Source organism: Mustelus asterias, chromosome 7 (assembly GCF_964213995.1).
Source record: "Mustelus asterias chromosome 7, sMusAst1.hap1.1, whole genome shotgun sequence".
Classification (NCBI taxonomy): Eukaryota; Metazoa; Chordata; class Chondrichthyes; order Carcharhiniformes; family Triakidae; genus Mustelus; species Mustelus asterias.
The window spans coordinates 69,607,709-69,633,055 of NC_135807.1; the positions used below are offsets into that span (position 1 = coordinate 69,607,709).

Below are 25,347 nucleotides of genomic sequence, written 5' to 3' on the forward strand. Positions count from 1 at the left end.
TCTGCCAACACAAATAGGCTGTCGAAACAGCTGCCTCAATTGCTATTATAAAATCACACCCCTACCATCAAATGGACTGAGGCCTGACCAAGTTGGGATTAGAAGAGCCAATGCATATACCAATGCAGCCAGGAGGAGCTGAACAATGATGGCTGCTGAAAGCAGTACATAATAGCATTGATTTAATAGACTGAGACAAATTGATTACTCTTGTTACAGAAATGGCTGAAATGGTCCCTCATTAATTTTTCAAATTAAAACATTTACTGCTGCTTTATAAAGTACATGTTTAATGCCAAGTGAGTGCTTTTGCATCTAAGTTAAAAGAGAAGTTATAAAAGCGATAACATGTATACATTGTGGGGAGATGATGGCCAAGTGGTGTCATTGCTAGCTTATTAGTCCAGAAGCTCAGCTAATGTTTTGGAGACCTGGTATCAAATCCCGCCAGGGCAGATGGTGGAATATTGAATTCAATAAAAAAAATCTGGAATTAAGAATCTACTGATGACCATAAAACCATTGTCAATTGTCGGAAAAACCCATCTGGTTCACTAATGTCTTTTAGAGAAGGAAATCTGTCGTCCTTATCTGGTCTGGCCTACATGTGACTCCAGAGCCACAGCAATGTGGTTGTTTCTGAACAAGGGCAATTAGGGATGGGCAATAAATGCTGGCCAGCCAGCAACGCCCATGTCCCACGAATGAATAAAAAATATTGTTAAAAATTTCAACTGTTTTCCCCAAAATCTTTCATTCAAAGAGATCTAAAAGGTAATATGCTAGCTAATATAGCAAAACTAAAATGACCATGAAGCTTCAGATTGTCATTAAGACCCAAATGGTTCAAAAATGTCTGAAGGAAACCTTCCTCTTAGCATGGTCCTTTTAACTGCTTTGTGAATTTGCCTAACGTGCCTCTCAGTTGTATCAGGCTGTTGTATGCAACAATTAGGGATGGGCAATAAATGCCAACGCTGACAACAGCAACACATTCTAATAATTATGTTTTTATAAAGGGGTGGACCCTGTGCAACGCGCATTCCTCTTATTTGCACTTTGAAACTGCACCTGGGCCCTATGTACATCAGAGGATGCTGGTTAACGTATAACAAATAGGCTGCTACCTGAAACAGGTGGGTGCCTGGCCGCCAATGCGAAGACACCACTGAAAATGCTGACGGATGGATCGATGGCTGGAAACCTGTTCCCATCAAATAGAGACTGTCAAAATTGGGGCCATTATGTTTACGTTGATTTGCCTACATGAAAGGTGCAGAATAAAAAGAAGGGCAAGGTTGGTAATTGATTCATTTGCACATAGCAATATAAGATACTTGGAAGTGTGCTGATAGAGTGATTCTATATAATTTGTCTTCAAAACTGCACAACTTCCTTTTGGCCCAGATCTTCCAGTCGCTGGATGGGGGAGAACAGACTTACCCCTCAAGATGTGCAATGGGCCCCTTTGGAAGTTCCAACATAAGGATTCTGTGGAAATTGCCTGAGAAGTTTGAGCTTTCAATGGGTAATTCCCCTGCTCCCTAAATCCTCCATGAAAGTCTCCAGATCTGAGTTAAGGTCAGAGACTTTGGTTGTTTTTGAATTACTTACCTTGACTGTTACCCAGTAAATGTTAGACAGAAAAAACTAGTCTAACTCATGGTAACTATACAACTGACAGCCTCTCCCACCCTCCCAATCATTCAAACTGAGCCCACTGACTACACCTTGATCTCCCTCACTCTCCAACCACACCGTGACTATTTCCTGACCCCAAAATTCCCAATTTCTCCGAGTCCCTGATCTCTCCTCAACCTGAGCTGACCAGTGCCCACCAACTTCCGAGTTCCCCCATAACCTCCATGGCTCAACAGCCCTCACCCCGACGTAGCTATCACCCACAACCTGACTCCGACTCTCCACCCCAATGACTGCCTTGACTAGTCCCTAACCTGACAAACCCTCCTAAGCCAACCCAAATACCCCCGACCATGTACTTATTCCCCATCTACCTCCTTACCTACCTAGCATCCTACCACCTCACTTACCTGTCATGCTGTCACCCTTCCCATTTGCCACCCTACCCAATTACCACCCAACTACTTGCCCACCTGGCACCCTGCCCGTTACTTCACCACCCTACCCCCAACCACCCTATTTCCTCACCCAACCTACCACCTTTCCCCACCCACCTTGGCCCCTTACCCACTTACCTTCTCTCTGCAGCTTTTCAAAGAATCCAATCCTTTACTTATCGAGGATAATATGGGAGCTAGTGCCATAAAATGGGGAGTGGATTCTGCTCAGATTCTCTCCATTTCCCCCTCTGTAGCTTTCTGCACTCAGTCAGTTATGCAGCGTCCTCCATTGGAAGATTGCCCAGAAAAATCAGAGGAAGATAAGTGGGTATTTTTCTGTCTGATCAGGGTCGAAGTAAGGGTTCCAATCCTGATCGGAAGATTTGGGCTGAGGGAAGAATTCCAGATGGAAAACCCAGACATCCTGTTGAAATGAACAACAGGATTTCTTTTTCCACCTGGTTTCTCACCTTACAGAATGCGGCTACATGGCAGGAAAGTGCATGGTACTAGACCAGAGCCAGGATGTGGAGAAGATCAAGGCCAGACCAAGGTCAGGGGGCATTCTGAGATCATAAAAAGATCGATGTTGGGGAGAAAACTGAGGTTGGGACAAGATAGAGGATAGGGGGAGACTCAAGTCAGGAGAAGACTGAAGTTGTTTGGGGGGGGTTGCGGGCGGGGGGGGGGGGGGGGGGGAGATCAAGATCAGGGAGAAGATTGAAGTTGGTGATGACTGACGATCAATGATTGTTCAAACCTATTCATTCTTTGGAAATGGGTTAAAAACTCACCCCCTTGTTTTTAAGAGGCGATAGGCTCATAAGTTTGTAACTGGATATCTTATATTATGTAAGAAATTGGCACAGCTTCTGTGCTGAGATGAAAAGCAAGCAGTTACCAGCACAACACACATTGTTTGAAAAGTTTTAACTCCAGCTATTTGAATTTAAATGGACAAAAAAAGTGAGCTCCTGTTAATATTATGCAATTTAACCATGAGAAGAAAAAACCTGAAATTGTCTTTTTTGAATTTTCAATTCTCCAAAATCCATTGAAACTGCATTGATTTTTCACTGTATAATTTCAGTCTTTATCAAGGGGGCATTCGACCATGAAATTGAAAAAGTGTATGCTATTAAATGAATGTTACCATCTTTTGAGAGACAAAAAAAATAACCAGTTTAACTACTCGAATATATAATGACAACTTCTTCTCAGAAGGCAGTTATTGTGATTGGCTTTTAAATCCCACACGTGTGGTTCGAACTGATATACGGCAGGTCAGCAACAAAGACAGAGTTCCATTGTTTCAAGATTGAAGAAACTGTTGTGATTGCTTTAAAAAAAACTGTTCTATTTGTTGAAAAACAAACTTTATCTATGAGAGGGAAGTGTGGGGCAGTGAGCAAAACTCCTGAACCATTACAACTGAGCGGTACATTGGGTACATGGACTTCAATTCCAAGAGAAATTGCTCACAGTGCCTCTGAAAGAGTCTGACGTGATCTGAGCTTTGAGCAGCTTTGTGGGGTCAACTTCATAATACAGAACTGTTAATAAATTGGCATTAAACTGAAAAGGTCTCGAGGCTGGCCAGAGTGGAAGGTCGAAACATATGTCATGATATTAAAAATATTTATCCGGATGGAGTTGAGGTACATTGGTGGAGTAATGTGGAGTAATTGCGACTGTGAATTTAACTATGTAATATGTTACATTGGGTGACACGGTGGCACAGTGGTTAGCACTGCTGCCTCACAGTGCCAGTGACCCTGGTTCAATTCTGGCCTCGGGTGACTATTTTGTGCAGAGTCTGCACGTTCTCCCCGTGTCTGCGTGGGTTTCATCCGGATGTTCCGGTTTCCTCCCACACTCCAAAGATGTTCAGGTTAGGTTGATTGGCCATGCTAAATTGCCCCTTCGTGTCAGGGGGATTAGCAGGGTAAATGCATGGGTTAACGGGAAAAGGCCTGGGTGGGATTGTGGTCGCAATTACTCCACCAATGTACCTTAATTCCATCCAGATAAATATCTTTAATATACTGACATGTGTTTTGCAATGGGCTGAAAGGCCTCCTTCTGCACTGTAGGGAATCAGTGAATCAATGTGGCCTGGAATTACTCAGTTCCGATGATTGCTAAAAAGGGATGAGAGTGTTAAATTCCTAAGGACAAGTATTCATTATATCCAACACCAGAAAACCCACTGGGGGCAATTCTCCCATTACGACCCACAACTTTTCTGGCGGGTCGGGCTGGGAGATGTGCGTCACCGGCCTTGTTTCGGGATTTGCGCATGCGTCAGGAACGCATGCACATCTCCCAGAGCCAGAGAACAGTCGGAGACCAGACCATGCTGGAAACTGACGGGAAGACAGGTAGATCATTTGAATCTTTTTTTAATGTAGTTAAAATATGTTTAGTATTTCATTATTGGGAACTTGCCGGTCCCGACTGAATCACCCACAGCCCAGGAATACCTCATTCTGGCGGGGTTTAGAGTAGCTCCCCACGTTCGAGGAACTAGTGGGAGACCCCGCTGGAATGAAGGGGGGGCAATCGGGTGTCCCCTGGGCATGGGCACCCTGGCAGTGCCAGCCTGTGCCCCCACCACTGCCCAAGGGGCAAAGTGCCTATGCCCAGGGGCACCTTGACACTGTTCATCAGGCATTGGGCAGTGCCAAGGGGGCGGAGCCTATTGTGGGTGGGGCCTAGGGGCAATCGGTGGAGGTGGGGCAGTCCCGCTGCCACTTTGCATGGGGATCGGTCTGGGCTGGGGTGGGCGGGGGGGGGGCTGCCTCCCAGGGGAGGGGGTGGGGTCTGACCCGGGGGGGGGGGGGATCAGTGGCAGGGTCTGCCGGGGTGAGGGGGGATCACCACTGCTGGGTGTGGGGGGCTGATCATCGGGGCGCTCTGGGGTGGGGGGTATCAGGGCTGGCCCGGGAATTGTTGTGGGGGCCGCGATCGGGTTGGGGGGGGAGGGGATGGAGGGACAGCACTGGAGGGGTCCCGGGATGGCCAGCGATTGAGCTGGCCAGCAAACGGGAGTTTGACAGTTTGGGGCCACTGCGCATGCGCAGAGTTCCAGAACTGTCAAACTCTGGTGTGAATAGGTCCCGCCCCCCCGGGTTTTCAATGAGATTCACGATTGGGACTTCTGCAGTGCACAGAGTGTGGAGATTCGAGTGTGAAGTTGAACTGAGAAAACAGTCATGATCTAGAATAGTTTTCCCACCCATTCAGCACCTTTGGGAGAATCGCCCCCACCCTTTCCAAATATCCCTGAAAAAAAGTAGCATGGTCACCTTTAATATCAATTACAAGTTAACCATGTTAGGGGATAAAGAGAAAATTAAAGATTATGGGACTTTGGCAGTGCCCGGGTGCTGAGAAGCTTTCAATACCAGGCTTTATTCATATGCAGATGTATGTAACTATATTTTAGATTAACGTTCAACATGGTTATTTAATTGAAGAGATGCTGTATGCCTTTCTGGTTTTCTATTTTACTGGCTGTCTGCTGATCTGGTTCACATTTCTGCAGGATAATGTTTTAATGGAAGCCAGGACTATAGTTAAAGTCTATAACTTACTCAGATGCCCTTTAATAATTTGTTTACTGTGCTCAGGTAACGCACACTGCCTGTGCAATATTCTTCAATAATCCAAATTTGAAAGCTGACAGGCCTAGTCAATAATGACAATACTCTTACAGCGAAATAAAACTGTTTCAGAATGTTCCAAGTAATCATAGTGAACCCGGATATATGTACAAATTATGGCACAAGGAGATTAAATGTTGTGGGCCCATGGCTGACCAGTAAAAGTAGTGTTTCTGTCAATCAGATAGGAGCTCATTATTGCTTAACTATTCAAAACCATTCCTCCTGACGATACTTGCTCAGAATACTTTCACATTTTCCGAGCAGATTGATTTCTGGGGTATGCAGTTTAGTACCGGCTCTACTGGCTTGCACTCTCCCCAACTCCCAAGGTTCTTAATCACAGAATTGGAAGTCAAGGACTAAATAAGGGCAGACTAGCAGTATTAAATACAAACCATAAATTTAAGACATTGATTCCTGCTCTGCTCCTCCCACTGCGACTGGATCCTGAACTTCCTAACCCACAGACCACAATCAGTAAGGATATGTAAAAACACCTCCCCCACAATCATCCTCAACACCAGTGCCCCACAAGGCTGTGTACTCAGCCCCTTACTATACTCCTTATACACCTATGACTGTGTGGCCAAATTCCCCTCCAATTCGATTTTCAAGTTTGTTGACGACACCACTGTCGTGGGTTGGATTTCAAACAATGATGAGACAGAGTACAGGAATGAGATAGAGAATCTGGTGAACTGGTGCGGTGACAATAATCTCTCCCTCAATGTCAACAAAACGAAGGAGATAGACATTGACTTAAGGATGCGTAGTGGAGTACATGCCCCTGTCTACATCAATGGGGATGAAGTGGAAATGGTTGCGAGCTTCAAGTTTCTAGGTGTCCAGTTCACCAACAACTGTCCTGGTCCCTCCATGCCGACGCGATCGATAAGAAAGCCCACCAACGTCTCTACTTGCTCAGGAGGCTATGGAAATTTGGCATGTCCGCTATGACCCTCACAGATTTTTACAGATGCACTGTAGAAAGCATTCTTTCTGGTTGTATCACAGTTTGGTATGGGTCCTGCTCTGTCCAAGACCACAAGAAACTACAAAGGGTCATGAACAAAGCCCAGTCCATCACGCAAACCAACCTCCCATCCATTGACTCTGAGTACGCTTCCCGCTGCCTCAGAAAAGCAGCCAGCTTCATCAAGAATGCCTCGCACCCCGGACATACCTTCTTCCACCTTCTTCCGTCGGGAAAAAGATAATAAAGTCTGAAGACACGTACCAACTGACTCAAGAACAGCTTTTTCCCTGCTGCCATCAGGCTTTTGAATGGACCTACCTCGCATTAAGTTGATCTTTCTCTACGCCCTAGCTATGATTATAACACTATTTTCTGTACTCCCTCCTTTCCTTCTCTATGTTGTGCGTATAGCATGCAAGAAACAATACTTTTCACTTATACTAATACACATGACAATAGTAAATCAAATCAAATCTAAATATTTTCAGTAACATAGTAATTTTAAAAAGAAACTTTTCAATGGCATCATTAGGTGTTGTTATCAAGTGTTATTAAGTATTTGTTAAACACTTCAATGTGTGGGCACTATCAGGTTAAAGCCTAGTCACAGAATCAAAGAATTGTTACAGTGCAGGAGATCATTTGGCCCATCGTGTCCGCACTGGCTATTCAAATGAGCATCATGACTTAGTGACATTCTCCTGCCTTTTCCCCATATTCCTACACACTGTTTTTATTGAAATAATCATCTAATGCCTTCTTAAATACCTCACCCCTGATTTTAATTGTTCCACATTTACTGTCTAGGCCCAAAGCACTGGAATTCCCACCCAAGACCTCTCTGCCTCTTTACCTGTCTTTCTACCTTTAAGAGACCCCTTTAAACCTACCTCATTGACCGCGTTTTTAGGCATCTGCCTTAATATCAGCAGATGCAGCTAGGTGTCTGTTTCTCATTTATAATGCTCCCTGTGACATTATATTATGTTAAATGTGCTGGTTAAATAGAAGTTGTTGCTGCTATTATTAGAAGGATGGAAATTCCTCAAAGTGCAGGAAATCAAAAGGCCAGAATTTTCCAGTTCCGCTCATGGCCAGGGTTTTCCAGTCCCATTGAAAGTTAATGGGCTATTGCCCACCTCACCAAATTTTCTGTTCCTGCCCGTGACGGTTCCTGCCCTGGACTGGACCAGAAAATCCCACCCAAAGCTTTGGCTCACCACACCGCGCAGATCCTCATAACTCAACAATATCGAGTAGAAAAAAAGTGCAACCAGGTTCAAGTTTTATAATGATCAAAGAAAAATAACTGCAAGGCATCTGAAATATTATAAAATATTAAAAATAAGACTGAAATAACTTAAGCAGATTTACTACAGCATATAACATCCCAAAAAATTGGATACTCGAAATAAAAATGAAGAGAGATGTAAAATGGCCTGCTGACTTGTTATAACCTGTTTTATTGTACTGCATTAATTCCAGATCAACTCCATTGAGTGAGGGTTCTAATTTGCTTATTACCTAACAGTAAAACACAATAAAAAGCTGGCAATTTTCGGTCCCACCGATGGGTTCAATGACAGGTGGGAGGGAGAGAAAGATTTTGGCAGCGGTCCAAAGGTCGGTTTTACGCTGATGTGAATTTCCTACAGGATCTTCAGCTGGTGCCTGCCATGGCAGATCAAGAAACCCACTGGAGGCCAGTGTGGAACTTAGTTGAATCCCTCTACTGGAATGCAGAAGGCAGCTCAAAAGGAATCTTCCGCCCATGCCTGATTCTCCATAATGCCAGCGGGAAAACACGCCGATCCAGAACACATCTGGAACAACATAGAACATAGAACAGTACAGCACAGAACAGGCCCTTCGGCCCACGATGTTGTGCCGAGCTTTATCTGAAACCAAGATCAAGCTATCCCACTCCCTACCATCCTGGTGTGCTCCATGTGCCTATCCAATAACCGCTTAAATGTTTCTAAAGTGTCTGACTCCACTATCACTGCAGGCAGTCCATTCCACACCCCAACCACTCTCTGCGTAAAGAACATACCTCTGATATCCGTCCTGTATCTCCCACCACGAACCCTATAGTTATGCCCCCTTGTAATAGCTCCATCCACCCGAGGAAATAGTCTTTGAACGTTCACTCTATCTATCCCCTTCATCATTTTATACACCTCTATTAAGTCTCCCCTCAGCCTCCTCCGCTCCAGAGAGAACAGCCCTAGCTCCCTCAACCTTTCCTCATATGACCTACCCTCCAAACCAGGCAGCATCCTGGAAAATCTCCTCTGCACTCCTTCCAGCGCTTCCACATCCTTCCTATAGTGAGGTGACCAGAACTGCACACAATATTCCAAATGTGGTCTCACCAAGGTCCTGTACAGTTGCAGCATAACCCCACGGCTCTTAAACTCCAACCCCCTGTTAATAAAAGCTAACACACTATAGGCCTTCTTCACAGCTCTATCCACTTGACTGGCAACCTTTAGAGATCTGTGGATATGGACCCCAAGCTCTCTCTGTTCCTCCACAGTCTTCAGAACCCTACCTTTGACCCTGTAATCCACATTTAAATTAGTCCTACCAAAATGAATCACCTCACATTTATCAGGGTTAAACTCCATTTGCCATTTTTCAGCCCAGCTTTGCATCCTATCTATGTCTCTTTGCAGCCTACAACAGCCCTCCACCTCATCCACTGCTCCACCAATCTTGGTGTCATCAGCAAATTTACTGATCCACCCTTCAGCCCGCTCCTCTAAGTCATTAATAAAAATCACAAAGAGCAGAGGACCAAGCACTGATCCCTGCGGCACACCGCTAGCAACCTGCCTCCAATCCGAAAATTTTCCATCGACCACCACCCTCTGTCTTCGGTCAGACAGCCAGTTACCTATCCAATCGGCCAACTTTCCCTCTATCCCACACCTCCTCACTTTCATCATAAGCCGACCATGGGGGACCTTATCAAACGCCTTACTAAAATCCATGTATATGACATCAACTGCCCTACCTTCATCAACACACTTGGCATGCAGAGGTCAGGCCTCGCCTGAACGATGCCTGGGGCCTCCTCCGGAGTTCAGGATGGAGGTAGCCATCAATCCTGGACCACAGAACACTGCATCAGTGGGTTAGGGGAGCATCTAAGGTGGAGCTTTCATCGAAGGCTCATCTTCCAGCCTTAGAGTGTTCCTGGAGATCCATCTTTTTTCTTCAGGAGAGCAATCTTCTTTCTTCAGTGGCGGGTTAGTGATGCTGGGCGCCTTTTCAAATAGGTACCCAACTATAATGGACTCACACCATCATACGCGCCTTGCCACGGAATACAACGCTAAACCCTCCAGTTGCATAATTAACATAGTTGGGTTGGAATATATTGGCCTCAGCAGTGAGAAACACTCTACCTTTCTGCTTCCAGCACAAGATTTAGTCCAAAATGGGAGCATTCCACCTGAAGCCTCTGTCTTTCATAAGAGTTCTTCTATTTTTCGACTACAGACTACCATCTATACACCTTATACAGTTATCAGTTAATTTTCATTCACACGAAAATGCAGTATTAAATCATTTTTCTAACCTGTAGCGAATGCCATAGGCTTGAGATTACAAAGTAATGAATTGCACTGAACAGAAGGCCACTCCAGGGAGATGGCAGGATCAAAAGACATGTTGGGGACACACTAATTAAAATACTGACAAAAGTAATTAAAAATCAATGTATTTAAAATAGTTTTGGGAAAGAACACTCAAAATATAAGAACCCAGGGTAACAAGGCCTAACTGAGAGGTTACTGAGGTGATTAATAAACACAACATTTGCATTTATATCACAGTAGAAAATTATCCCAGGGCATTTCACAGAAGAATAACATAGGAGCTGCATAGGAGTTGAAAGTAGAAGCTTGATTTTAATCCAGATAGGAATCGGGACTACAGGAGCTGAAGGGGCTGGTGTACCGTCCAGTTGCCTTGCTACATACGCTTGCAGGCCATGCAGAGACCCTTGTGAACCATTGTTGGGCTGCAGTTAAAATATTCATCTTGAAGATATCACCAGGACTTGACACTGCATCTTAAATTAAGCTTCCATCTCTTCTAGGACATTGATTTTCCCATGCCTCCAGTCAGGTATGAGAAAGTGGCGGGGTGGAGAAACAGTACCATAACGGGAACCCCTCAACCATCTCACCCTCCTTCCTGCACGATTCCCAATGAATGGGAGCGGTTGGGGAGGAGTTAAAAACATAGTTAGGAACAGACAGCCAAACTCCTTATGTTATTAAAACTCACTTATTAATTGCTCACACGTCTGAGTAAAACAACTCACATCAGAGAAAGAATGCTTTGAATGTGAATATGAATTCCATCAAATATATTGGCATGAAAAGCAACTTGCCCTTCAACTTAATTGGCCTAGTCAAAGGACAAGAAAGAATATATATCTACATCAACCTGGCTACTCTATAAAATTATTATTTTATTTAAAAATGGACAAGGTTGGACATGACTAGCTATAACTCATACCAGAGGAATTTCTAACTTGCAGAAAACCAGCAGTGACTTTGTTATTTTTAAAGAGGTGCTAATGCCTTCCTGTGATCACTGACAAAATAATTCCGAAGAAATACACTGATGTCCTTTCACATTTCGAAGGCAGAGCTCTGTTCAATGGAGACAGTGGGTGGAATTTTACGAGAATGATTCAAAGTGTCTAGCTAGCATGAAAATGAGAGAGTTCCTGATGCATTTGTTGGGCACATTTTCACGCCCAATCTTACGGACTTAGACCACTTCTAGCTGTTGCAGGCAGCGGGCTGGGCTTAATTCGTCAGCCAGCCTGCAGAGGGAACTACTGCATATGCGTAAACATCTGTGTCGGCACATGTGCAATTTCAACAGTAGGGGTCTGACAGAGAGAGCTGTCAGGCCTCTGCTGTTGAATCTAGCGTCACAAATGCTCCCCCCACCACTACAATCGCAGGGGTCCATGGCAGGTCACAAGCCTCTCTCACACTGCACGGGCACATAGCCCCCATCGCACCCCCCCCCAGGCCGATTGTGCCCCTGTCCCCCTGTAATCCGATCGCCCGAAGAGTAGCAGTGGGACCCCCCTTTCTGTGATTAGGCTGCCGCTGCCTGTCCCCGCCTCCCATGGCCCTGTCCCCTCCAGCTCCCCATACTCCCTCTTGGGCCCTGCCCCCTGGCCCCACCCCAATAAGCCCCTCCCCGGCACTTCCGGGGGAATTACCAAGGTGCCAGGCTGGCATTACCCAAGGGCCCCCCCTTGCCCTTGGCCTCCCTTGGGGGCCTCAATGGCCTCCAGTTCCAACGGTGAGGCCAACATGACTGCTCCCCCTTCATGGGGAGTAGGTGTTTTCCTCACCGGAGAAAACCTCTCCCGGCGAGGCTATGGAGTCAAAGTGAGCCCGGATGAAGCAGCACTGGGCTCATTAAAGACATAGGGGGCGATTCTCCCACCCTGCCATGCTCATTTTTTAGCACAGCAGGGGCGGGGAGAAGAATCTTCTGGCCAGGCTTGCGCAGCAGTCCCGTTCCTGCCACGAGCACATCACCCAGTGTTGGATTTCTGCCGCCATCAGCTCTGCGCTGGAAACCGACAGGAAGACCAGGTATGTCATTTTAATCTAATTTAAATCTGGTTTTAATGTAATTGGCAGGCCCGGGACTGAATTCTTCAGGCCCACTAGCGTGTCCCACCTGCCAGAATGTTTCACACAAGGGGGCTTTACAGTAGCTCCCCACCTTCGGGGAACTATCAGGATGACCCCGCTGTAGAGAAGGGGGACAATCGGCGCCCCCCCCCCAGGGGGTCGGGCGGTGGGGGGTTGGTGTCCACCCAGGGGGTACCTTGGCACTGCCCATCGGGCATAGGAAATGCCAAGGGGCAAGGCCTATGGGCAATCAGTGGGGGTCGGGGGGGGTCCCGCTGCCACTCTGCTTTGGGATCGGTGGGGCAGGAGGGAGGCCAGCGATTGGCGTGGGCTCGGGGATGATCAGCTGGGAGTGGGGGGGGGGGGGGGGTGGTCAGCTGGGGGAGTGGAGGGTGCCTCCCAGTGGGTGGGGGGTGCCTCCTGGGGGGTCTGCGCTGCGGGAGGGGGGAGGTCGTCCCTAGAGTGGGGGGGGGGGGTCTGGAGATCAGGGCACTCCGGAATGGGGAGGTGCCTGGAATGGTTGAGGGGGCAGCGATCGAGCCGTGGGGGGGTTGAGGGGGGCAGCACTGTGGGGATTGAACTGGCCAGGAAATGGATGGCTGACAGTGTGGGGCCACTGCGCCTGCCCCCTGAAATCTAATGATACTCATGCTGGTGGCCTCTGCATTGCACAGAGTGTGGCAGATTCTAGTGTGAACTCCCACTGAAAAAAACCATCGTAAATTACTCCAGTTTTCCCGCAAATTCGACATTTAGAATTTTTTTGGGAGAATTCCGTCCATATAAATTAACATTTAAGTGAATTGAGGTAATTTTTTCAGCCCATTTCTGGTGAGAGGCTGATCAATGGGCAGGGCGAGCCATTAAATTCCTGGCTGCTATGTCTGACTCCACTATTATGTACCACAAGATCCCAAGGACCCCATGCACCTCGAACATTCTCTCTTCCACCTTCTTCCACGAGAAAAAGATGCAAAAGTCTGAGGTCACATACCAATCGACTCAAGAACAACTTCTGCCCTGCTGCTGCCAGACTTTTGAATGGACCTACCTCATTTTAAGTTCTCTACACCCAGCTACGACTGTAACACGACATTCTGCGCCGTCTCCTTTCCTTCTATATGTATAGTATGCTTTGTCTGAATAGCACACAAAAAACAATACTTTTCACTGTATACTAATACATGTGACAATAATAAGTCAAATCAAATCAAGATTTCAGACTTTGGGAAATACATTCTTCATCCAAAACCCAGGAGAAGGAGGGGGAGGTTTGTCACATGATCTTCCCCAAGCTGCTAGAAGCTGAATATTGCCATGCAGAACTGAAACCAGGCAATCTACCATTTTAATATCGAGCAGATAACAGCAGAAAAAACTCTGTCCAGGGAATTTTTTTTATATTCTAAAGGATGTGGGCATCGCTGGCTGGGCCAGCATTTATTGCCCATCCCTAACTGCCCTCTATTTCAGATGGATTTGAGAGTCAACCACATTGCTGTGGATCTAGAGTTGCGTATAGGCCAGATCAGGTAAGGATGGCAGATTTCCTTCTCTGAAGGACATTAGTGAACCAGATGGATTTTTACAACAATTGACAGTAGTTTCATGGTCATTATTGGACTTTTAATTCCAATCTTCTATTGAATTCAGATTTCACCATCTGCCATGGTGGGATTTGAACTCAGGCCCCCAGGGCATTACCCTGGGTCTCTGGATTACCAGTCCAGTGACAATACCACTATGCCACTGCCTCCCCAAATTGCCTGGTTCTCATCTACACTGCGAACAATTGGAACATTGCAAGTTCTGTATTTCTGCCTCCAATTAATTCAACTAATTCCTCAATTAGTTGTACAAGTTGCCTTGTACCCCTTTCTTTTGCTTATCCCTCTTTTCTTATATGTGTGCAAAAGGGGCAGATGTTGCGAAACCCCTTTCTTGTGTTTTGAGGATAGGGGAATTTCACAGTAACTTCATTGCAGTGTTAATGTAAGCCTTACTTGTGACTAATAAATAAAACTTTAAACTTTAACTTTAATTCAACTCTATTTTTGTGCTTTCTTCCATTGTGGAAATTCTCGTATCAGGAAAGATGGATCACACCACAACTGTTAGCCTGCTACCCTCTGGAGGAATTTTCCATTGGACTGTTAATTTTTGACTCTGGACCTACGTCAAACTATAACTCTTACTTTTAATTGTGGTCTTTGCCTTGTACCCCTTTCTTTAGCTTATCCCTCTTTTATTTTTTGAGTGCAAAAGGGGCAGATGTTGTGAAACCCCTTTCTTGTGTTTTGAGTGTGTGTGCAATAAACCAACCCTCTTATTTTATCTTATCTCAAGTTTGCTGTGGGATTATTAATAGAGGTTTGGACGATTCCAAGCTAAAGGGTTGGAGAAAATTTACCACGACTTACAAAGGGGGAAATAGAAATCAGAATCACTATTCTGTTTATGGACAGGCAGTGATAGGAGAAATCAGAGCTGTTTAAATTAATCCCCCTCGTGTCTGTAACATTACTGTCCCTTGAATTATAACTGTTTAGCTCACCATCTCTTTCTCAAGCTCAATTGATCCTCTGAAAGTAATTCAAAATCAGCATAAAATAATGCAAAATTGGCATCTATAATTTAATTTTTTAAAAATCAAATAGTATTCCAAAATATCAGTTGATTTGATCCTTGAGCAAACAGTTCTTGTGAGTAGATTACTGTCAGGAGAATTTGACCTGAACATCTATATTTAATAGAGTTTTGTCATTATTTTTAATGAGGACAGCCAAGAAAGATGGTTGGCTGGGGGGGGGAGGGGGGAGGGAAACAGGAGAGTGCGGAGTTGGGGGAAAGGAAGGCGTGGGGGTAAATTCTCCTCTTTTGGATTCAATGAGTTTACAATGTTTTTTTTACAAATTTTAAAAACTGTCAATCAATACAGCAGCTGTGCACAATTTTCCTGTGGGGTGATTTTGTGAAGCACAAATTAATTAGTGAGAATGACAGAAAACTGAACAATCACACACAGCTATAATAATGCCTCTTTCACCAGTCTCAAGCAGTAATTGTTATTTAATGGTATAACGGCCAAAAATTAAATAATCCAATTGTGTACGTTGCAAACATTTCATGTAATGGCTGCACTAAAGTGGGGGAAATCTTTGCGGCACTGATGCAACCACTAATAGAATTGCATGTTGGCGGCTAAATTGGGAAGCTGCTGGAACGGAGAGCAGACATCACAATGCATGGATAAGCCACCCCTGTTAATTGAAATGCAGGCATCATTGTTAACATGGTGGCGTTTTCACATTCAAACGGTTTCTGTGTGCATCTTGCACTAACCACGCTGCTCATTGGCTGCACACAAAAGCAAGGGGCCCAAAATCCTAACTTCTTCGCACCAGTTAATGTGGAGGTTCGTTGTGATTGAAAAATGTTCAGAAGTGGCCCTGCTCTGTAAAACAGTGAGAAATGGAGAAATCAGACTCCAAGGTTTTCAGACACAGCACTGGAGATCTTGGGGGTGGAGGAGGTGGAGAGGAGGAGAGATATCATGTATCTGCAAGGGATGGCCTGCGGCCTCCAGACACACAGCTAAAAAGCAGCTGGAAGCATCGGAGTAGATAGCCACGGAGGTCAATGGCAGGAGGCTAGCCCTGAAAATCTGGATGCAGTGTCACAAAAAGTTCAATGACCTCACATGAATGGTTAAGGTCAGTGCATGTATCTTAAAATGCCATATTCCACCAACTGCACCATTAGACTCACATGCTGCTCAACGCACCACACCCCCATCATTCACCTATCAATCACACTCATACCTCATATTCAGTACTCCGCCTCACATTCACACACTTAACCCTGCTGCAATCCTCAAATCCACGTGTTGCCGCTTTCACACACAGCCAACCGCAATCTCTACCCTGAAAGCCAGCAGCCTTGCACCAGACAAGCTGCAGCCACCAGTGCAGCAGCTCAAAAACAGGCAAAGGCACATGGAGGACAAGTACTAAAGGAATGAGCAAGAACGGTTGATTTACATGTGTGTGCAATATAGCATAATACCATTTACAAATTTGGGTTGAAATGTTCATTTTGTGGTGGCTTTTACTTTTGCATTGTGACCAAGTAAGCCATGTCAGTGGCAGAGGGCAGGTAAAATGTAGAACCGTTGGTAAATGGGGATTTGGGGCGGCAGTTAATGCATTCAAATTAACTTCACAGAAATCCCAGGCAGAGAAAAGCTGTATATGTGCTTCCTTCCTGTTTCTCCTCTTCCTTGTTTCATCCTCATGCTCTTGCTTCTCTGCTGCTCACTGTGGCAAAAAGGTTGACCCTTCACCATGTTGAAGTTGTGTTGTATGCAGCAGACCAACACAAATATTGACACCCACCTTGTCAAGCACCGCAGAGCTCCACCAAAGTGGGGCAGGCAGCACCAGTGCTGTTTCAGCACACCAATTGTCTGCCTTATTACATTTTGTGTGGCAGAATGTCGTTGTATACATGCTGCACTCATACACGTGGGTTTTGCATCAAATTCATGAGTCACTTCATTCGCAGATAGGCCTTATTGCTCAGTAACAACTCTTTTGTTTGTCATGGTGGTTCAAATGCAGCTGGCAGTGCAGAATGTTGCAGAATGAAGGCATCAGGACTCGTGCCAGGATACTGGGCACTGACCTGTAGGATTCGCACACCAGCTGGAAATTGAGGGAGTGGAATCCTGTTCAGTTCCTATAGATTGCAGAGGTGAAATGCAAAGCAATCTTTGGAAACAATGACCCTGCATCATGGGGAAGCCTGCAATCCCAGCAAAGAGATATTCTTGCTCTGCTTCCTGGTCTCTGGCAAGAGTGAATGAAGCTCTCTTGTGGGGGTTGGTTGGCTCAGTTGGCTGGATAATGAGACTGTGATGCAGAATGGTGCCAACAGCGTCAATTCAATCCCTGTAACAGCTGTGGTAGTTTATGGAGCTCTGCCTCCTTGCCTTGCCCATGCTTGTGGACTAGTGCCTCTCAAGTTATATATAACCAATAGTCTCTCTCCAATGGCGAGATGCCTATGGTCCTTTGTGGATATGGCTAATTAACCTAGCTCTCTTTGATTAGATAGCCACAGTAAAGTCCCTTAGATGTGAAAATACTGTGAGATGTCTCCAAATATCTCCAACTTCAACTTGGAATGATCCAGACTCATAAAAGTTCATCGCCATGGTTACTTTCACAGCCACTGGCAATGCCAATGTTGCGTTACTCTGATGTTGCAGTTGTAGCTACAGCAAGTGACAGATTTCAGTGAAGACATCCTTACCGAAACATAGACCCCTCACACACTCCTTGCTAAGCTTCAGATAAGAGAATTGCTCCCTATATATCCTAGCTGGATATGGTCTCTTGTTGAGAGCCCTCTCTCCCCTCCATTTTCCAGAAGCATGCCCTGCACTGAGTGACTTCCTCTTCTTCCAGCCTACTGTATTCAAAGGGGAATGCCTATTACTGTAATCATACCTGGGAGCAAATGCGTTATTACTCTGCTATTTGGTATTGTCAAAGCTATGTAGTGTATAGTTCACATTGGATTTTTGGATGAAAATCTTCACACAAAACCCTTAAAAGTCAGGAAAAAGTCCTTCAGCACCTGCCAAGCCATTCCCTACAAACTTTGGAAACTTGAAAGAACTGTAAAAAGCACCAAACACTTGGACCATTGCAGCAACAGCCAGAATAAATCAATTAACTTTTAAGTAGTTGGTGATTCCTTTAAGCAGCACCATCACAAGGTCCTTCCTGCTGTTCAACACATGTTCCACTGTGCAGGATCATGAGAGCACATTGGCTAGAGTTTTGTGAACCGATTGACATCATGATCAGACTGCCCAGCATTCTGCCACCGGATGCTAGTTGTGCGCACTCAAACATCTTCACCAAAATAGCATCTTCTGTGATTCACAGTGGTTAGCACATCTGCCTCACAGCGCCAGGGACCTGGGTTCGCTTACTCGCTTGGGTCATTGACTGTGCGGAGTCTGCACGTTCTCCCTGTGTCTGCGTGAGTTTCCTCTGGGTGCTTTGGTTTCCTCCAACAGTCCGAAAGGTGGATGTCCTGGTTAGGTGCATTGGCCATGCTAAATTCTCCCTCAATGTACCCGAACAGGCAACGGAGTGTGGCGACTAGGGGAAATTCACAGTAACTTTGTTGCAGTAATGTAAGCCTATTTGTGATACTAATAAATAAACTTAAACTGGTGCACGCATATGCATAGGATGCCATTCTGGTCTCTGAATGGCACTTGTGACACTCAAAGAACCAACACTACTGAGCCTAGTGTTGTATTAACTGAGTTGTGCCTTGAATGCAGGGTCAAATGGCAGCAACAGGGAACTGGTTTTCAAATTACCAAATGACTTTGCATTGCATCAAATGATTAAGCATTTAATTTTAACAATATTGGATGGAATTTTCTGGCAGTTCACACCGGTGGGATTTTCTGGTCCTGCTGCAGTGAATGGAGATTTGGCTGAGCACCAAACTCTCCGTCCTCACTTTCAGCAGCGAGGGGGTGTGAACAGCCAGAAAATTCCACCCATTATTCTTGCTTTTACTAGGCTGTTTTGGGGCAATTTGTGTTCCCAGCAGAACGAGTTGCAAAAGTTAGAAAATTCTGTTTCAGTTTATAGTCAGCGTGCCAAAATGTGTATTATTGGCAAGTGGCATTGAAACTATTATTGTGCTGCAGTTATTACCACAGTTTTAGTGATGTGGTTTACTGCTGATCAATACATTGAATTGCATGTAGAAGGTCATGAGAGAGAAATATATAATGCATATTGAAAACCCGATCACTGTCAGTGAATTTGGTTTAAAAGTGGATCTACAACTCAGTTTACTCATTTGCTTTTATCAAACGTTAATTACTTCTGCAGTTGGGATGCAGAAGGAAACTTAATTGTGAGTTTCTTAATAAACAACAACTCTTCTCAATAGAAAATTATATAGTTTTATATCAACTCTCATAATAGTCTGCCATGCTACAGATAATTTAAGATTGGCAGGCAATGTATGTATTCCAGTCAAAGGAAATTCAAGCGCACTTATTTTCATGAACTGGTGTATATCAAAAACGATTATAAACTGGTGCCTATCTCGCCAGAATAGTTGTCAGATGTCAGACCATTTGTTTAATTATTCACAACTGTAGATGCAAATTTAGGCATGTGCAGGGATGAGTGTAATGATGGGTGCAGAAAATTAAATGTCCGTGAAACTTAAGGGCATGTGGCTAGTTAAAGGCAGAGGGAGTAATCAGAGGATAGATGTTCTTACAAGCTTTGGAATCGCTCCAAAGGCCCACAGATCATTGTGGATCTCAAGCTTGCATGTGCAGGCAGTGAGACTTGCTCTGCAATCTTCCCAGAGCCATCCCCCAAATTAACTCATGATATTGCCAGCAATCAGAACACCAGCAACACTGAAGCTTTGGTTGTCTCATTTGGGGTGGGGGGGGGGGGGGGAAGACACTGCTGTGGGACAGGTCGGGAACCATGGGGGCATTTCAATGCAGAGGAGCTCTCGATCACAGGATTCCCGGCATTACTGGCTTTCTGAGGCCCCACCCCTCCAGCTAACTCTGTGAATCTCAGTTCCACTTTGAGATGTCACAGAGTGCTATTCAACATGGTGAGAAAAGCCAGCGGTGCAGCCTGTGAGCTTTACACTGGTTTTCTCGCCTGAGCCAACACTCTATGCATTTTTGGGAGGATTTCGCCCTCGAATATTTTTCAGCAGAGGTGGTTAGATTCTTGGTAAGCAAGGGGGTGATAGGTTGCCGGGGGTAGGTAGGATGCAGATTTGAGTTTAGCATCAGACATGTTCTTATAAAATGGCGGAACAGGTTTGTGGGGTTGAATGGCTTACTCCTGTTCCTTGTTCGTATGTTTTGTATAAATGCAGTGGCATACAACTTGGGGAGAGCTTATTCTGATCCCCAAAGGAATGAGGAGAAGCGGCTCGTGCATGAAAGCAGAAAGGGCTGCAAGGAAGCGATTTGGGAAGACCTTTGCAGTGATCAAAATCATTGTAGTAGGGAAGATCTGGGAGATGTCAAAGTCAAGTCTTATTAACACTCCTAATCCTCAGAAACTTGCACATGACTGAATGGAGGGATGGTGCTGGGGAAGGATATCGATACAAGTGCATCTTCTGGTATTTGGAAATAGTTTTACTTAAGCTGAGAAAAGGGTGAGATTTCAAAGTGTTGCTGCAGCTAGTACTTGTATGTTTAAAATAACCAAAATGATACATCTTTTTGGTATTTAATCAGGCAAACATCCTTGATTCACCTCAAGAGTAAAAAGGTTTGAACAAAGTGTTTATTCTGTTCACCATAATTAGAGAATTCACATTTTGCACAAAATAAAGGGCTGAGAAAAACATGTTAATTGTCTTACAGTGCACATGTTCACATCCTCTGGGCGTAGCTACAAACTCCTTGCATTCAAATATTCATTGGGTTTGTGAATTACAAAACCTTGCATAAATTCTTCTGCTTGCCTCGTGTGCAGCCAAGAACTTACAATAATTTAGCAATAATGTGTTAGTACATTTTGCCACAGAAGAGGAGAATTATGCACAATATGTTATTTTGACTGTTTTTAAAAATACAGGCCCCGCAACCAGGGAGGTTGTATAAAAATCCATGTATGAGCTGAACTGCAGAATGACTGTAATACCGTCTTTATGTGCACTGGAATTGGTTATCTTTCATTATATGTAATTATTAAGCAACAAATCTATATAAAATATCACTGAAACTTCATCTTGCACTAAAATATCTATTTCTCAATCAAAGATTGTTTTGAACCCCCCTATTGCTTCATGTAATACCAGTTTCTTTATCAAAATTAAATTTAAATATCCCAACCAGCAAGAGATCTATCCATGTGTGAATTGTTTCAATACCTTCATTCAGGTAGTCAGGAAACATGAAATGTATAATTTGTGTTTTTCATTTCTTGTTGAAAAAACTACAGAAAATGGTTCAGTGCTTTCCGTTTTTCCATTACTTTCCACCAACCCCTTTTTATTACTCGTTTTAGTAAAACACATTAAAATCAAATATCTCCTGTAGCAAAACGATTCAAGCCCCTGGAACTCAAATAATTTTCTAATAAAAAATGCATGAGACAAATAAATGCAGTTTATGTTCCACAAGAAAAGACAGTTTCAACAGCCTAATGCACAGAGAAAATTCATTTTATCAGTCATCCATTTCATTCTTGGCTGCTGTTACAAGCTCCCTACTGTTGCTAGGTAACCATAATTCATAGTAGCTCTTAATGGATACTCTGCTACCACTGAGAACATTTAGGTGAAGAGAATAAATGCCTTGGGTGAATCTTGGAATCTTTCATTATGCATGTCATTCTATTTTTGTAATGCTATAATGCTGCAATGTTTCTGTGGCAGGAAACTGAGTTGTAGTAATTGCATATTTCACTGTAATGTGTTTTGTAAGCAGAGCAGCACATAGTTGTCTAAAATGAGCTATTACAAACATGATTGAAATTGACCTTTTCTGCTCTTGAAGCCAGCAAATAAACCCACAGCTGTCTTGCCATAAGCAACATAAAGAAATAAACTGGCTAGGATTTCATAGACAGACAGATATTCAGAAATTAAGCTCTAAAGAGCAAAACAAATTCACAATTTCAATTAAATGTATTCTCTTTCTCAATTATGGTCAGAACCTAAGTATTGAAAAATGCAGCAAGAGTCCCGGTTGGAATTTTTAAAAATCATTATGAGTGCAGTTTATAATAAAATTAGGAACGTAACAATGCGTTTTAACTTGGCTACAGCATGTATTAAGGGGACATAGCTCTAATAAACTTGACTGGCATTGCTAGCTCCAAATGAGCAAATTTAGTTCATTCTAAAGCTGGTGTCCACAATATGGTGTTGCTGTATATTTAGGAATTACTTCTGCTTTGTACCACACAGCAAAATAAGTATTACTGTTCACAGAAAGCACAGATGTCCTAATGAGAATTTTAGCCATGTTTACATATCACTGCATGCCTTTCATCTATTGTTCCACTAATTATATGTCATGAGAGAGTTTATGCACTTTAATTACAGAATGTTTATCTTCAGTCAAAAGAGACAACAACGTGATTGCTTTCCAAACTCCTTTTGTTGAGTGACAGTAAGCTATTCTCGCGTGGTGGTATCACAACAGAGCTAGACACTGTCCTCCCCAGATATTCCAGCAGGGCTTACTTGGTAGCGAGTAGGAGCTACAGCACTGCCTATTTTTTCCATCCCTAGTCCAGGGGGTTGGGGTGAATTGCAGAGCTCCTGCAACTGCCTCAGGCTGAGGCCATCTAATTGAGCACTGAACGGAAACCAAACTGTGACCTTTATTTTATACATAAACATATACATGGTCATATAGATATAATAGTATTTTGTAGCAACCATCCCTTTCCTTATTAATAGTAAATGCTTTGTATAATTTATTGGTATATACTAAAGTTTCTAAAACAGCATTTTGCACAACGCCCTGTAAATACAATCTTTTTCATGCAATTAATTACCACTTATCAAATAGTCATAATAATTTGGTCAATTGCAACACAAATTCACGTTCTTTATTCTTGAGCATAATAAGCTTGTTTAATCAGTCTGAATATGACTGGTGCTGCTACATTTATTTTCTGTTTAAACTAACAAGTTACTGTGGTTATAAGAAATGTCAAGAGATGTATGTGATCATCAAAAAGTGAAAGGCATGCTAGCTTAGATACTGAGATAGCAAAACCATACAAAACGTTGCCTTGTACCTATGGAAACTTCAGCTTAGTTTCAGTCCAATGAGGTGTAACAACGTTTACAATGACAATTCCTTGCATGGTTGTTGAGGCTTTAAGTGCTGGTAACTTCAGCACTTTATCACAGGTCTATCTAAACTCATGATAACTGTGAGTGCGCTCCTTAGGTTTTGGTTTGTCCAGGTTGTCTGCTGGATATTTGGGACAACCTCATTTCACCACCTAAATGCAATCAACAGTGTTAACACAAAGTCCATACTGAAAATTGCGAAAACTATTTTACACAATGTAATTTCTTGATTCTTCCACTACTTTTGCAACTATTTCTCCCCCCACATTACATTCCTCCATAGCATGGCAGTGAAAGCAATCATGTGATTTTCCCCAAGATAGACAGAAGTATCAAGCAAGCACCCTAACCTTTTCTCCATTGAAACTCCTGACACATTTTGAGATCGCAATATGAAAAGAACTTTCTCAAATACGTAAGAAAGCTAACAAAATTAGACAACTGAGATCATGGCCCCGATATACACAGATGGCAGAGAGGATGGAGAGAAGGTTCAAAATGATTGATGAACCCAGCAGGACCTCAATTGGTATTATAAACAAAAACAGAAAATGCTGGAAAATTTCAGCAGCTCTGACAGCATCTATGGAGAGAACAGAGCTAACATTTTGAATCTAGGTGACTCTTCGTCAGAGCTCCATTTTAATCCTTTTACTTCATCATATTTATTTGACCAGAAGGACATCCTGGCCATCAAACAGGAGATAGCACCTGTGGCAGACCAGAACCCTTGGGGATAGTGTGTGGAATCATGAGGGGGAGTGAGAGAAGCCCTGGTTGGCTGGTGTTGATAGGAAAAGCTGCGATCAATATGGGGGAGTGAGTTTGACAGTTGGGGCTGCTTAGTGAGGCTGATGATCAATGCTGGGGGAGACCAGAGGCTTCCTTGAGGACCCTTTGAGGTCTTGCTTCTTCTCAATCGCAATAAATGTTGAGGAAACACTTGTCTTGTGAAACCTGCATCTCCCACTTCCACTTCACTGGCAAGTTTCCCAGCCCTTGGAGAAACCGTGCAGCAGCAGTAAATTTTAAATTGGGCTCTTAATTGCACAGTGGGTGTTGATTTAAGTGAGTCAATCCAGTGTCTTACCTCTCTCCTTGTGACCTGGGGATGCATTCAGCGTATTTAATTCTTTAACCCACTGATGTTCTTCCAACTGCGTGCAGGAGTTAATATTGATAATGTTGTGAAATAAAACATTAGTGACGAATTACAGCAAATTAAGGAATTCGGTATTGAAATGTATGACTTGCTTGGCAGAATAGGTTCATGGGACTGAATGGCCTACTCCTGTTCCTATGTAGATTCCTTGACTTTCATTCTTTATTCTCTGTAATTTAAATATGTATACTTTCACTTTAAAGATCATACTAATTTGCTTGCTATTAAATTTAGGATAGATTCTGCAAAATGGAACTACTATAGAAGACTGAGGATCCGGGAGCAATGAGGTTTGGGGCAGCACAATGGCACAGTGATTAGCACTGCTGCCTCACAGCGCCAGGGACCCAGGTTCAATTCCCGAATTGGGGTCACTGTCTGTGCGGAGTCTGCACGTTCTCCCCATGCCTGTGTGGGTTTCCTCCGGGTGCTCTGGTTCCCTCCCACGGTTCAGGTTAGATGCATTGGAGCATGGTGACTAGGGGATTTTCACAGTAACTTCAATGTTAATGTAAGTCTACTTGTTACACTAATAAATAAACTTTAACTTTGTTGGGCAGAATATCCTTTTCTTGCCTGTGACTATTTTGTGTCGATGGTAGTCATGATGTGGAGATGCCGGCGTTGGACTGGGGTAAACACAATAAGAAGTCTAACAACACCAGGTTAAAGTCCAACAGGTTTATTTGGTAGCAAAATCCACTAGCTTTCGGAACAGGCTGTCCCTTCGTCAGGTCAACTCCCACCCACCTGACGAAGGGACAGCCTTTTCCGAAAGCTTGTTGGACTTTAACCTGGTGTTGTTAGACTTCTTACTATTTTGTGTGACAGGAAACAGAGAGGTTCATGGTTGTTTTTCAGACTGGAGGAAGGTCTA

General features: G+C 43.9%; 1 protein-coding gene across 4 annotated transcripts in view; it reads right to left on the bottom strand.

Annotated features, from left to right (window-relative positions):
* Nucleotides 1-25,347, bottom strand: part of tox (thymocyte selection-associated high mobility group box) — a 255,159-nt gene that overhangs the window by 61,868 nt on the left and 167,944 nt on the right. For 2 of the 4 annotated variants that reach the window (XM_078217079.1, XM_078217080.1), the window contains exon 4: nucleotides 1,128-1,262. The exons of the other annotated variants lie outside the window; for them this stretch is intronic. In XM_078217079.1, the coding sequence (XP_078073205.1) occupies nucleotides 1,128-1,262 (135 nt within the window). The remainder of the gene's footprint in view (nucleotides 1-1,127; nucleotides 1,263-25,347) is intronic. 4 annotated transcript variants of the gene reach the window in all.